General features: G+C 33.1%; 1 protein-coding gene across 1 annotated transcript; it reads right to left on the reverse strand.

Annotated features, from left to right (window-relative positions):
• Positions 1-3,923: 3,923 nt before the first annotated feature.
• On the reverse strand, positions 3,924-5,210 carry LOC129966397 (uncharacterized). The gene has a single exon (XM_056080821.1). It carries the CDS (start codon positions 5,208-5,210, stop codon positions 3,924-3,926), a length of 1,287 nt encoding a protein of 428 aa, XP_055936796.1.
• Positions 5,211-15,821: the final 10,611 nt, after the last annotated feature.

Below are 15,821 nucleotides of genomic sequence, written 5' to 3' on the forward strand. Positions count from 1 at the left end.
ATACAAAAAAATATTATTTTTGAAATGCTTACTAGAAATACTAACAAGGAGTGGAGTGGAATTTGGCGTTTATTGGCGCAAGAGCCATATCTGACTATACTGCGCCAGACACATGGTAAAAAGGTAGTCTTTGACTTTATTTAAAAAATTTTAAAAACTGGATAGAGCACTGATAACACTGAACACTGATAAAATTTCAAAGCAGTACGTCTTAAAATTGTAAACAAGGTAAAAAGAAAAATGTTAAATAGTATGGTAAAATCCAGTTGCTTTTAAAAATTTAAAAAGGTTCTTGTGGGGATGTTCCCCTACAAGCATTTGCATATCCACTGATGAAGCATTAAAAAATCTCAAACGATGATGATTAAAATTAGGACATTCAATTAAAAGGTGAAAAACCGTTAAAAACGCTTGGCATTTTGAGCAGAAAGGAGCCCGTTCGCCGAATAAAAGATGTTTGTGGCTAAAACGTGTGTGGCCAATGCGGAGTCTAGCCAATTTGACATCTAACTCTCGCACTGGTAAACAAGGCCAGGAAGAAATAATCGGTTTTACAGAATGGAGTTTATTATTCGTCTGAGTATTCCATGACTCTTGCCATAATGAGTATACACGACGCGTAAAGGCATTTTTTGCATCGCTGTACGGAATATCTTGCTGCAAAACCAAAGACGCATTTTTTGCTGCACTATCCGCCATCTCATTACCCATTATTCCAACATGGCTAGGAATCCAGCAAAAAAGTATTTGAAAATCCCTGTCTTGTAGAGTCCTTAAGAGTCTCAGGATTTCCAAGGCAACTGGATGAACCTGGTTTTGGAGATTAGAAAGCATTTTCAATGAACTCATGCTGTCAGTATAAATGCAGAATTTGCGTTCAGGAGAGAATGAAATCTTCTGAAGAGCATAAAAAACTGCTAATAATTCAGCAGATAGAACTGAAAGAGAAGTATCAAGACGGTAACTGAATGTATCGGCATCAAAAACAATACCGCAACCAACATGATCATTTGACTTCGAACCATCCGTAAAAATTTTTAAGTGTTTTGCATACTGACAGCAATGAGCATTGAATAAATGCTGATAGACAATAGGAGCAGTACCCTGCTTCCCAAACCCAGAGAAGGGATTTAAAAACGAAATTTGGAGAATATCCCAAGGGGGAAAGGAAAAGAGATCAGTAGTTTGGATTACCCTACCATGGAGTTCAGAATCATGAAGGATAGATTTAGCTCTCTCGCAGAAGGGAAGGATGTGAGACGGTCGAGCATTATGAAGTCTCCGAAGACTATCCGGAAAAGTCATAGAAGACAAGGGGTGCTTCGGAAAAGACAAAACTCGAAAGTAGTACTGTACGGATAATTTTTCGCGTCGTAAACTAAGTGGTAATTGGTGACAGAGAACATACAAACTATTCACTGGTGAGGTGCGAAATGCTCCTGAACAAATTCTCAAAGCAGAATGGTGTATAGTGTCAAGTCTGCGCAAGATGGTAGAACGCGCAGTGCCATACACCATACATCCGTAATCAATACGAGATAAAACAACTGCTTTATAAATTCGGAGCATGGAAGTACAATCTGCTCCCCAGGTGGTTCTAGAAAGTACCTTGAGTATATTTAATGACCTGTCACACTTCTTCCGAAGATGTAAAACGTGTGGAAGGAAAGTGAGCTTATGGTCGAATATTATACCCAGAAATTTAGTTTGATTAACCACAGGGATGGTAGCGTTTCGAATACGGATTATAGGATCCAAATAAATACCCCGCTTTCTACAAAAGTGAACGCAGTGACTTTTCTCTGGGGAAATCGTATGTCCGTTTTTATTGCACCAATCTACGAGTTTATTAACAGTAACTTGCAATTCCCGCTCAATCAAGTGCATATTGCTCCCTTGGCAAGATATTTGAAGATCGTCTACATATAAAGTGCCTTGAATGGGTGGAGATAATACGTTTAGTATCTGACTAAAATGTAGGATAAAAAGGGTAACACTAAGGATACTTCCCTGCGGAACACCCTCAGCTTGGATAAAATTATTAGAATAAACGTTTCCTATGCGAACTTTAAATGTTCGACAAGATAAAAAGTTTTTTAAAAATATAGGTAAATTTCCCCTAAAACCAAGATTGAAAAGTGTTGAAAGTATGCCGTAACGCCATGTGCGGTCGTAAGCTTTTTCTATGTCAAAAAATATAGAAACAAGGTGGTTTCTCCTAACAAATGCGTTGCGGATTTGGGTTTCGAGAAGTATGAGATTGTCAAACGTTGACCGACCTCTACGGAAACCACTCTGCAACGGAGAGATGCATCCTTGTTTCTCTAATTCATACATAAAGCGAGCATTGACCATCCGTTCTAAAGTCTTACAGAGGCAACTCGTCAGAGCTATTGGCCGATAGTTAAGAGGGTTGAATGAGTCTTTATCCGGTTTTAAGATCGGAATCACAATAGCTTCGCGCCATTGTATTGGGTACTTCAGCTCTATCCAGATTCTGTTGAATAACAACAGTAGATTGGAAAGTGAAGTTTTATTCAAATGGCGAAGCATGCTGTACGTGATTCCATCTGGGCCGGGACTGGTATCGTGAGTTTGAGATAAGGCCCTTTCCAATTCAAACATCCTAAACTCGCAATTGTATGGAGAGGAACTTTGGTCATTGAAACACAACGGCAACTGTTCCGCGCGATTCTTAATTGCTAGAAAATCAGAGCTGTAAGAATCAACTGCGGAAACTCGTGCGAACGTTTGTCCGAGTACATTGGCTACGTCTGATGGGGCACTATGCATCAAATTTCCCGATTTCAAAACAGGAATAGAAAATTCGGTATAAATCCCATTTACGGCCTTCACCTTCTTCCATAGATGTTTACTGCAAGTAGAGGATGTAATAGACGATACAAATTTTATCCAGCATTCTCTTTGACTATTACGCCGTATGCGACGGGCTATGGCTTTCGCTCGTTTAAAGGCTACAAGGTTTTCTGTCGTAGGATATCTCCTGAAAATATTCCATCGCTTTTTCTGGTTTTTATAGCTATTTCGACAAGCATCATTCCACCATGGCCTTCGGAATTTTCTTGGACGTGATGAGCTCTTAGGGATACTATTGTTAGCGGCATTCATTATGACATCAATTACATGTTGAACGGCCTCCGAAATGTCTTCGGAACTAACCATTTCCTGAGTGATAACTGCTACTTTCGAGAAATTATCCCAGTTTGCCCGCTGAAATAAGAAACGCGGAGGCTGATGAACCACACCGCCTCTATAAGCATGGGTAACAATAACTGGGAAATGATCACTATCATATAATTCTTCGCAAACTTCGAAGGTTAAGAAAGGCAACAATTCTGGAGAACATATAACAAGATCAAGACTATGGAAGGTGCGTGTGGGTTCGTGGAAGTATGTTGTTTCATCATTATTAAGTAGACAGAGATTGTTATTTGAAATTAACTGTTCAATCTGTCTTCCTCTAGAATTAGCATTCGCCGAACCCCACAAAGTACTGTGCCCGTCAAAGTCACCAAGCATAATAAAAGGCGGAGGAAGTTGGTCTACCAAACTGTCCAGATCATGTTGAAGAATGACATCATGAGGTGGTAGATATATGCAACAGACTGTGACCAATGTTCGTATGTGAATTTGTACAGCCACAGCCTGCAGAGATGTATGTAATGTGACAGTTGTGCTCGGATAAATATTAGATGTGAAGATACAGACTCCTCCAGAACTGCGAGGTCCAGTGTCTGCATCTTTCCGAACGCAGTTATACCCGCGCAATTTGATGGGAATGTTAGGTGACAAGAAAGTTTCCTGAACACCGAAACAAATAGGATGAAACTGATTGAACATGGACTTGATGTCATGAAGTTTTGAACGAATGCCGCGACAATTCCACGAAAGAAAAGTACCCATTAAGAAAGTTTATTTTGGGGAGAGGTATTTGAGACGGTAGTTGGAGAGTGCGTGGCATCGCAACTCATTTGAAGTTCTTCATCATCCTCCTCAGACGGATGTAGCGTTATAAGGTCGGGGCTCTTGGACATGCCACCAAAAACAGACGCAAGGTCTCTATGGACCACACCCTGATTTGCAAGCCCCAGAGCAACAGAATTTTTGATTTTTGATTTCCTTAATTTTGCCTTTAATTTTTCGGAAATCATTTTTTCTGGAATGTTAGATTTCGAAAGTTTCAGTTTAAGTGATCTCTGCGATTTGGATGATGTTTTCCGTTTTGTGGGTTTATCTGTGTCTGGAACACTATTTGAGGATGGTTCAGTTTCTGACTCTGATGTTTTTTCAACAATTTTTGTTTTGGTGGTAAATTTAGTACAATTCATGCAGGAGCAGTTTGTACAAAAATTTCCCGGAACTGGAACTTTTGAAGCTGTAGCATAACTTAGACCTGGCTTAGGTGTTTGAGCGAGAATCTTTCTTTTTGCCTCTACATAGGATATTTGTTCCTTAGTCTTCAATGCAATGATATCTTTCTCCAACTGCCAACGCGGACAAGATCTAGAAAAGGATGTGTGATCGCCGCTGCAGTTAACACATTTTTCTTGAGCCGTACACTGCTGGCTGTCGTGTCCTTTCTCTGCACAACGGGCGCAAGTGGGTGTCCCGCGGCAGGAAATTTTAGAATGTCCAAATCGCTGGCACTGATAACATCGCAGAGGATTAGGAATAAAGGGTCGCACAGCCAATTTCATGTAGCCTGCTTTAACCTTTTCTGGCAAAGTTGGAGATTGGAAAGTGAGAACAAGGTGTTTTGTGGGGAGGAGTTGTCCATCTCGTCGGATAAAGATACGACGCACATGAGTTACTCCCTCAGATTTCAGGTCTTCCGTAATTTCTTCAATCGTAGAATGATACAACTCCCCACAGGTTATAACACCCTTTGAGGAATTAAGGGAAGAATGAGTGCTCACTTCAATAGGAATTGTAGCCAAAGCTTTCATTTTTAAAATTTGATGTGATTGTTTTTGAGTACCAACTTCCACAAGTAGGTCACCAGAACGAAGTTTACGGATGGATGGTACTTCTCCAATTACGCTCACAATAGCTTTCTCAACAAGGAATGGCGAAACCGTGTGAAATGTTTCGGTTGTGTCAGATAAACGCTTGATGACAAAAAAATGATCAAAATAAATTTGTTTAGTTTTTTTAATTTCCGTTCGTTGCTGAAAGTTTTTAGGCCCCATGCGATATGAATATGGTTTCGGGTCCCGACGGCACCGCCCACCACGGAGCCCAACAAGGGAAGGCAGCCACCGGCTCTGGCCATTCCCAGCCTCGGCGCTTACCCTAGCGCTAATCGGTACCTATACGCTCGGAGTTACCCCCGGGGACAGTGACCACCCTTAACGCCAAGCCCAAGGAGTAACCCCTTCGCTTGATCCCTAGCAGACTAGTAACTCAGGTTGCTAGTTACCGGCCGATTGATACACCGGGGACCACAGTGCACCACCCGTCTAATGGGTCGCCACGCACGGCAAACACGTGGGGGTATTTGCTGTCCATGAGAAGCAGGAAGCAAACAGAGCGGCGACAGCTTCTCATGGAGAGCTCCCTCGCCTACCCTCGAGGGAAAGAAGAAAAAAAGGAGACAGCAGAAGGCGCAGTGGAGAGTAAACATAAAGGAAGTATAGATCCCTGGGTACCTCGGGATTGGGACACCCGTACTCACCTATAGTAGGTGAGCCCCTGAGGGGAGAAATACTAACAAAGAAACTACAAAATAGTTTTTCTGCTAAATATTTATAATAAAAGTGTCACCAGAATTAATAATAGGAAAATGATTTTAAAAATTATATTTAAAAAAATCAATTTTTAATAATTGAATTAACTAAATTTGTCATTTAAATAATAATAGTGGATTATTGTAATATAAGACGATTTTATTTAATCAGTAGAAGAAATTGATTAAATGTGCTTGACAGAGAAAAGTTAGAATGATCGACGATAAATCGTTAAAGTAAAATTAAAAAACTGGTGGAAGGGATTATACACAAATATGAATCAAAATATATGAAGGGGATCAAAGTATTATAATATAAAACGATTTTTATTTTATAACTGTGAAAGTATCCAAAATATTGTCAATTTTTAATCCTTATTCATTTCTTAAAAATTTTCCAGGTGATATGTAAAAAACGAAAATCAATATCTTTCTGACGTAAGAGAAATAAATGTTTTAGTTTTTAGTTGAACGAAGTGCTTGTATACATAATGTATCTTTTTTTATGCATATTTAATGTGCTTCTTTGAAGCTAAAGAAAAGTTTTCGTAAATTTAGCGACTTAAAATGTTAGCGTTAGAAAATGGGTGAAGGGATATGCATTGAATTCTAAATGAAACTCTCGCTAGGAAATCAAAAGTACTCTTTAGGATTTTGATTTCATTTGAAGTATTTCTTTGTACTTAAGAGACTTCGGAGACCAGCTTACTTGCCAAAATTATTGATTTTTGATGCTGCTAAATGATTCGTATAGAACACACATTAAAATTCATCTTGATGCCAATGAAAAATATGAATTCAACTAAATCAATTAACTCCTGCAATTAACTGTTTTAGTGTAAGTCAACCAACTAACTCTCCGATCCGCCATGAAGGCACGCGGATTTAAACCATAAGGCTGAATGACCGGACCGCCGCAACAGCAACATTGATGGGAACTGTGGTTGAGTCCTAAGGGCCATCACCGGCCACGGTACAACCCTCCCCGAAGGAAGTACGTCCCGTCATCGAAGGAGGAGTCAGACACCCCACCTATTTGTTTACCCTCCAGGGTTGCGAGATCCAACCACCATGCCGGAAGCATCTCATCCTCATTATGAGGTACTCCCCGGGGTTACTGTTTTAGTGTATATATTAATATATAAAGTGTATATATTACTATATAAAAGTTGGAGTGAAAATCCTTATGCGGAATTAATAAATAGAAAAAAACACGCAATTGAATATTTTAATGGATGAATTTGAATTTCATCATAACATCTAAAAACATTGTATGGAATCTATCGTATATCAAATTGAATTGATAAATGTTATTGAAATTAAAGGGAAAAATTGTACGGAAATGAAATCGACATCATTAAAAAGATATTTTTGAAAACCTTAAGATATTACTAAGACCAATTTTATAAAATAAATATTTTGGAAGATTGGAACGTCTATTATCATCGTTGCGTCATAGCGATACCCATTTGGCGACGGTTAAGTTTATTTTTGCGATGGATAAAGTCTTCTTATTTGAAGCCTGTTTCTTGATTTTTTTAAAAATCTTTTTCTTTAGAATGAACGAATTTTTTGGGAACACGGCAAAGACTCTTCGGAACATTTCTAGTAATATTTTGCACCTCAATTAATTACCTTCTTAATAACGTTCAGTAAATCAGTCTAAAATTTGTACGATGGCTTCTTTACATTTGACTGTTGCTATTCAACAATAAGTAAGAATGATTTCTGTGTCACGCATATTCGATTTTTATATCTATAGATATGCTGATTAAAATAACATCCAAAAGATGAAAATTGACGAAATTGCTATAAAACATTGATGTTTCGTCCAAGTTCCATAAATCCTATAAATAACACATTACCGGGAAGTCCAAACATGTTTTTATTTTTACCCATAACAAATGGTTTAATTTAGAGTAAAAATAAAGAAAAATCAACGAAAAACTTCTACATTGAAAAGTTTCAGAAGCATTTTAAACAAAAATACGCATAATTTTGCCTCAAAAAATTGAGAATACACCAATGAAATTTTTGCAATATCACGCATAGAAACAAAGTGTCACTATTAATTTGCATGTCTTTTGGCTCTTATAATGGCCTCTTATATAAACGTCGTGGTACCGATTCGACCAATTTTTAATGTTATCTGATGATAAATTACCCATTCTTCTTGCATCACTTGTTTTAAATGGGTTTTGTTTCTTATTTTGTGTTTTTGAATCACTTTTTCGAGTATGGCCCAAGAATATTCAATGGTATTGATGTCGGGGTACTGTGGTGGAGAATGTAACTGCTGTTTAGAATGAAAGAGGCACAATATTTTCACGTTACGTGCATTTTTTTGGAGTCTTTGTCCTGCTGGAAAATGGAATTTCCATCTAATCCCAAATTTTTACAGTTTCCTTTATATTGCTGCGACCATATGGTTCATCCAACTTGTTGCAGAAACTTTTCAAATAATAGGCAGAAGTATAAGTGCTGAAACTGTGCGAAATGCCATTAGACAAGCTGGATATAAAAGTAGCATTGTTAGAGAGAAACCGTTCATCAGCTTGCAAATTCAAAAAAAAAGCATCTGAAGTTTGCAAAAACTCATCTATTGAAGACCAATAACCTTTGGAAGAAAGCTATATTTAGTAATGAAAGAAAACTCAACATTTGTAGCAGTGACAGCCATTATACTGTATGGAGAAAGCCTAATACTGCTTTGGATTTAAAAGTTACCTCTTACAGTTAAACATGATGGTGACTCCGTCATGATTTGAGGTTGCATGGCTTCATCTGGGGTAGGAAATTTAATTTTTTAGATGGCATTATAAACGATATGGTTTACTTGGATATACTTCGCAGCAATCTAAAGGAGAGTGCTAAAAATCTGAGTTTATATGGAAATTTCCTTTTCCAGTTGGACAACGACCCCAAACAGAATGCATGTAACCTCAAAATATGGTGTCTTTTCCATTGCAAACAGCAGTTACACACACCACCACATTATCCCAACATCAATACCATTAAATATCTGTGGGCCACACTCGAAGCAGTGGTCCAAAAACACAAAATTAGAAACAAAACCCATTTAAAACAAGTGGTGCAAGAAGAGTGGGGTAAAATATCTTCAGATACCACCAAAAATGAGTCGAATCGGTACCACGAGGTTTCGAGGCCATTTTAAGAGCCAAAAGATATGCAACTAAATACTGACACATTCTTTCTATGCTAGATATTACAAGAATTTCATTGGTGTATTCTCAATTTTTTTGAGGCAAAATTATGCGTATGTTTATTGCTTCTGAAGCTTTTTAATGTAGAAGTTTTTCGTTAATTTTTCTTTATTTTTACTATAAATTAAAATTAAATTGTTTTGGGTAAAAATAAAAACATGTTTCTACTTCCCGGTAATGTGTTATTTATATTGAAAGTCTGATTTATCAAGTAAAAGTAAGGTGTACTCTCAATTTTTTCAGCCACTGTATATATATCACTAATTTGTTCTAGGAAATTTTTTATAGTGTGTTTAACGTTTGCTTAGTTTCCATATTTTTTTATTTACTTCCGATTAAACTTCACGCAGTTCTTTTTCCTTTTTTCAGCTGAGTTTCATAATTTCCATATTACAGAGAGGAAAATCACAAACCTAATACTTGCACATAAAAATTTATTTACTTTCCCTTTGTACTTCTTTTATGTATCAAATAAATGTAAAAACGTGCCATCACTAAGTCATTCATTCTTTTTATTTTATTTCAAGAAGATTTTGGAAAAAGGATAACAAAAATGAAAATGAAAAAAAAAAATCTGTTTATTTTCCAGAAACGTGTCTTAAATAAATAACGTGTCTTAAATAAATAAATCTTTTTTAACCACAGTAGTTGCGGAAACATAATATATTTTATACTTTTTGCAAAGAATTTTAATCCAACAAATATTTCTTAGTTAGTTAGTATTTCTTGTTAAGAATTTAAAAGATCCATTAAAATAATAATTTCCTATTAAAGAGAAAATTAAAACAATAGACAAAAATAAAGCCTTTAATGGACTTTGCTACATTTTTATATAGTATACGATGATTAAATAACTTTAGAATTATTTTAAATATATTATTTCTTAATTTGCATGCATATTAATGGATATTCCATTCTATTAGAAACAATAATTGTTGTATTTATTAGGAATACGTTTGCATAAAATAAATTGAAACATTGTTCTTTTAAATTCAAAATTTTTTGTATCTTATTTTGTTACTTTATTGTAAAAATATACAGACATATAAGTAGACAAATGGGAATATTTTGAATAAAAATAAATGTCTTGGGTATTCTATTTGTATTTGCATATTTGTCGCATTAATAAACATCAAATTTGGTAGTAAAAATAAGAGAATTAAAAAGGCAAATAAATCAAATTATGCATTATATTTTTTCTTATTTTTACATAGATTTGTTTTTTCAGTTTCGTATTTTTTTAAATTGGATTTTTATCCTTATTTTTCTTTGTGATTTTTATATTTTTATGAAATGTTTTGTTTTAAATGTTGCTTGCGTTTTCCTTTTCTTTTTCTTTGTATATTTCAAAAACTCTTTTATGTATATATACTAAACAAAAGAAAGATACAATCTATTGTAAAATCATCAATATAAATATATCATAATAAAGAAATAAACCAAAATACCAGTCAAGAACGAAAATACCGGAATGAGAAAAGAATAAGTAACAAGCACCTGTTAAAAGAAGAAAATACATAAATCAATGGTTGGAATAGCTGTGAACATAAAAGTAAAATGGAGATAAAAAAATACTGTATTTCAAATATATATTTTTGTTTCATCAACGAATGCATAAGAATTACACAAAAGAGAAATACATAGAATGGTGTAGACAACGTTGAATATTAAAACGAGATGAAAACTGTACAAATGCTATATTAGATAAAAAAAAATTGAAGCAACAGGAATCAAAATAAAATAAAGGAAAGAAATTATATATCATTAAAAGAAAAAAAAACTTTTAAGTTTCAGTAGAGCATTTAACGACATAAATTTCAACAAAATTCAGATCAAGGACATTAGAAAGATCTCCGTATGGTGGTTGCTTTTTGGCCTCAATATTGTTACATATTTTTGATTCAGCAGAGAATATATATATATATATATATATATATATATATATATATATATATATATATATATATATATATATATATATATATATATATATATATATATATATATATATATATATATGACTACAATGTCTGCATCAGGTTATGAATATGATGTGTTTATTTATACATTAGCCACCTCGAACGATTATCTGGTTCATCATATATTCTCTTATGTATGATATATTAATGGTCTTATGTATGATTTTCATGATCTCCTTAATATATTTTGAAGCATCAAATTTTGATAAACATTAAACTTATGTTAATTAAATAACCTAGCACATGGTTTATGTGTTATGTACATGAACCAAATAATAAAGTCCATGACATTTTAAAGAACTGTAATGGACCGATTAATTTATCTTCGATATTCTGCGGCACTGCAATTTCGCTTTTTTATTCAACCTATAAATTACACAGAAATGAAACATAATCCTACTTTCTTAATGTTTAAGCCTGAAAAAAATCACACAATTAAATACTTGATAAAATAATGAAAACGTTCCTGATATGACCAACAATGTACGTTATTGTTGAAAATCAGGCGATAAAATATTTTTAAATAATTGTCAGCATTCAGGAAAAACTTTCATGAATTAAATTCGTGCCATTAAAAACATATATCTTTTAGATTTTAAAATACCGCCAAATTCAATGCAATAATATTTTTCAAGGTTTTGTTCAATAACATTTTCAGGAGATATTTAAATTCAGTATGCTAAAATTCTGATCAACATTTCAAGGAGGCGCACATTTTCATCTTCCAAAGCATGTTTGCACCAAATCTGATAGCTCTAGGTAAGCAATCTCTACTGTGAAGCAGCATCAAGCAGACAAAAACACATACATACTCTTCTTTGCTAGTTGTGGAGATTAAAAATAACAAGAAACTGAAAAAAGTTTAAAAAAACAGATGCAAATTCAAGAAATAAAATAAAAGAATAATACATAATTAAAAAAAAAACCTGTTTTCTTTTTTAAATATATATTGCATCAGTTACAAAAGTACGAACAATAAACTCATAAAATGTCATGGAATAAAAAACGTGAACAAGGAAAAAAAATGGTTTAAATACTCCGGAATATTATGTGTGAAGATAGAAAATATTCCAAGATATTCAAAATACGGTGGTTTCTTTATATGAAAGCCAACTTTATACGAACTTTACTTTTATATGAACTTTATATAATTCCATATGAACATATTATTACATACATTTATATGAACTTTATACAAAAATGAAATGGTAGAATAATATAGAAGGTCATTCATTCCTTTCCACCGGCAAGAAAACTCAAATTCCTCATGTCTAGTACAATCCTACTGCGGAGTCAAACATATTAGTACACTTAAATTGCTCATCTTAAAAATGTATAAAAATTGAAATCGCTAATAACTAATAGAACTTTTAAAAAGGGTTAATGTCATTCAAATAGTTTTGAAAATTATTTGTATTTTTGATAGCAAAATCTTAAAATTTGTCATAATGGATTGTTCTTTAGAGAAACAATTTGAAATTCATCACTAATTTCGTATTTCAAAAATATTAGCATATCCATACTTCGCTTTGTAAACCAATAAAATTGAGACAACTGGCGAGTCAAATATTGTCTGCGGGGCTAATCTTTTGTTGGTTTCTTCTTTCTTTTACTGTGGGACTATTTTTATTTGAATGTTTGTTAACTCAAGTTCGCATTACTCGTTGCTAATCGTACAGCTTGAAATTGAGATGGCTCGAAAGGGAAAAGAAGCTATTCTTGCTGAAAGACAAATATTGCCAAAGCAATTCGATCGAAAATGTCAGGAAATGGAAGCTTAAAAATACTCACCGGTAAGCATAAACGTTTACTCGTAAAATTTATTTTAAAAATTCCTAATTAAATGCCCAGAAATTTCGACCTCGGAAAATACTGCATATCGCACTTTTAAGAATGCAGGAAGATGAAATCAATAAAATTCAAGGAAAGCTGTGTACAGAGATAACTCAATGAATATTACTGGACATATTTCTTTTCTTAATTATTACATTGTATTTTTTCGTCTGGTTTCGTTCTTGTTTACTTATTTATTTTTTATTTTTTCAATTTTTATCGTTTGTTAGAATATATTATCTACATATATATAATATAAAACATATTTAAGCAGATGCGTGGCCGAAGAGAAGATAGTGTTGAATTTTTTGTTTCCATTTATTCCTTTCGAGAGGCATATAATGTAGTACAAGAAGTGATGATGACACTGACGTCCGTTTGTATCGCGATACAAGTGCAAAAAAGACAAAAATTTCCCCCTTTGATAATTTTACTATGAAATTTTTATAGAGATTTCTTTGCCACGTGTCGACTTAGGAAAGGGGATACTAGGTATCTTTAAAAGAATGTTGTAAGCATTATGGATTTTTATCACTTCATTTGTAGAGTGTAGAAAATGCTGATATTAGCAGTTTTACAGACCACATGTAGAATTAATTAAATAAAAAAGAAGGAACTAGATCCAGAAATAAGGGATCATTTTAAAATGAAGTTAATATGGTCTAAATTAATATAAAAATTATGAAATTAATCAAGATTTAAATTAGACTGAGAGATATCATTATATATATATACGGTATTTTTTACTTCATATTTTACTATATTTTATTTTCTTTACATTAATTTAATAAAATAAAATAAATTAATTTTACAAAGTTTGAACTTTTATTTAAGGAAATAAAATTCTATCATAAAGAGCAGTCAAGCCTTTTCTTAAATGCTTTTTTCAGTATAGTAGAAGTGATGATGAAGTTCAGTTTCAGGCTAAACAAAGGGTAGTTATTTTCGAACTTTGTTCATTTTGCGCATAGAAAGCTATTGAATGTATTAACTTCAGCTTCATTTAATTAAGTTCATTGAATTGTGAAAAAGTAATATTTGCCTTTTGCTATAAATGCTGAACAAGAAATTGAAAAGTAGATTTCATTTTCGAACTGAATTTGGAAACACTCCAACAATATAGAACACTTAATGCAGAATCGTAATTTGTTTAACAATAAATGTGAAGAAGTTAATACATTCAATTTACGCAACTCTGTGAATCAGTTAATCAAGCAATTGATTAAAAATCTGCAATCAGGTTTATCGAAAAAAAAAATCTTTTCCTAACATTTGAAAGAGTTTTAGATTAGTTATATTAACGCCCCGTTGTAAAGCAACACTAGGGCTATTTTGGGACGGACCTAGCCATTTTGAACCGCGGTCAGATGACGAGGACGACACCTGAGCTGGCACCCCCCTCTCCACACCACACCAGCGGTAGGACGTTTGGCATGACGGATTTAATGTGCAACAGATCCCTTTACACGATGGTTCTTCGGTGGAATCGGATCTCGAACCTGAAACCCTACGGCTCACAAGCCAAGACCTTACCACCAGGCCACCGCGGCCTCAGCATTTGAAAGACATAACAGGGGAATAGAATTTGATTTTGAAGAATATTATGGCATCTATGATTAATGATAAAAATAAATTTCTTGTACTTGAAAAACATTTGTTTTAATTTTCAAAAATCTTATCTGTTTTTAGATTCTAATTAGCAGATAAATAATGATTCGTAATTTTATCTTTAGTCAGTATAAAGAAAGTTCTCAATGGATGATATTCATAAGAAATTAACACAAAAAAATTTAGATGAATTTCCAATTTAATTCTTATATTTTTCGTGATGAATTGACAAAATATTTGTACAACAGTATTTCAATGGAAATTATTTATAAAATGAACAAAAAGATCTTTCTGATTAGCCATGCAATAATGATTTGATATTTTAACAAATCCATTATGTAAATCTTCTTCATCAGCTTCTCATATATATTCACTACGTATCTTTAATTATTAAAGATAATGATCCCTTCTCGATTTAAATAACCGTTCGCGCACACTAACTGATTTATTATATTCATAACCAATTTTATAGAGATTTTTCTCACTTTTTGCGAAGCAGGATTTTTATGTTAAGGCAATAGAGGAAATCAAGTATCATAATACAACGAAGTGTATGTTTTAATTAATATTATATATATTGCAATGTGTTTACAGTTTTTACTTCAAATTGTAATAGTTATCAAATTGTATCCCATTGAAAGAAACATTTCGGAAATTTGAGCTCTTGGAATAAAAAATTAACTTATAATTTAATAATAATTAAATAAAGAAATTAAGGATTAAATAAAGAATTAGAAAAGACATGATTAAATAAAGAAGATATTACTAAACCTTCATTTATGCTACAACCCAAATCTTGACTAAACATATATATTAACTTCTATTTAAAACTTTTATCAGATAAATTTTCTTATTAATTAAAATCCTTTTCGTATACCTCAATTAAATGCTTTTAATAACATAGAAGAAAAATCATAATTAATATTTGTTAAATAAAATATATCTTTATTATTAAAAATCTTCGATATTGCTGGTTGTTAGGGAAAATCTTCGACGATATCATTTGGATTTCATTAAAAATAAAATGCAAATGTTTCCTGAATTTGAGTAATTTCTAAATGCGTATGCGGCATGAATGACATTTTGAGAAAAAAAAATGTAATCGGCAAAACTGATAAAAATTATTATTATATGCAAAAGCTTCAAAAATCAAAGAATAAATGCAAAACAAAATTTAAATTTCAAGCATCATTGACAAAAGATAATAAATAAGACGAATTCTAGGTTCTTCTCATACAATTAAGTAATAATATTGACACACACACACACACACACACTATATTAAGATGAGATATCTGGCCATTGAAAGAACAACACGACCTCTCAACTAAAAACTTCTTATTTCTACATGGGCCTGTTTGTTATAAATATTTAATATGAGCATTTTAACCAAATGTTTTCAATAATAATGATGGTGAAATCAATTGCTGT

Source organism: Argiope bruennichi, chromosome 4 (assembly GCF_947563725.1).
Source record: "Argiope bruennichi chromosome 4, qqArgBrue1.1, whole genome shotgun sequence".
Lineage (NCBI taxonomy): Eukaryota > Metazoa > Arthropoda > Arachnida > Araneae > Araneidae > Argiope > Argiope bruennichi.

Bases quoted from the DNA above. Each gene is read 5' to 3' on its own strand.
- LOC129966397 (XM_056080821.1), bottom strand. From the start codon at position 5,210: ATGGGGCCTAAAAACTTTCAGCAACGAACGGAAATTAAAAAAACTAAA.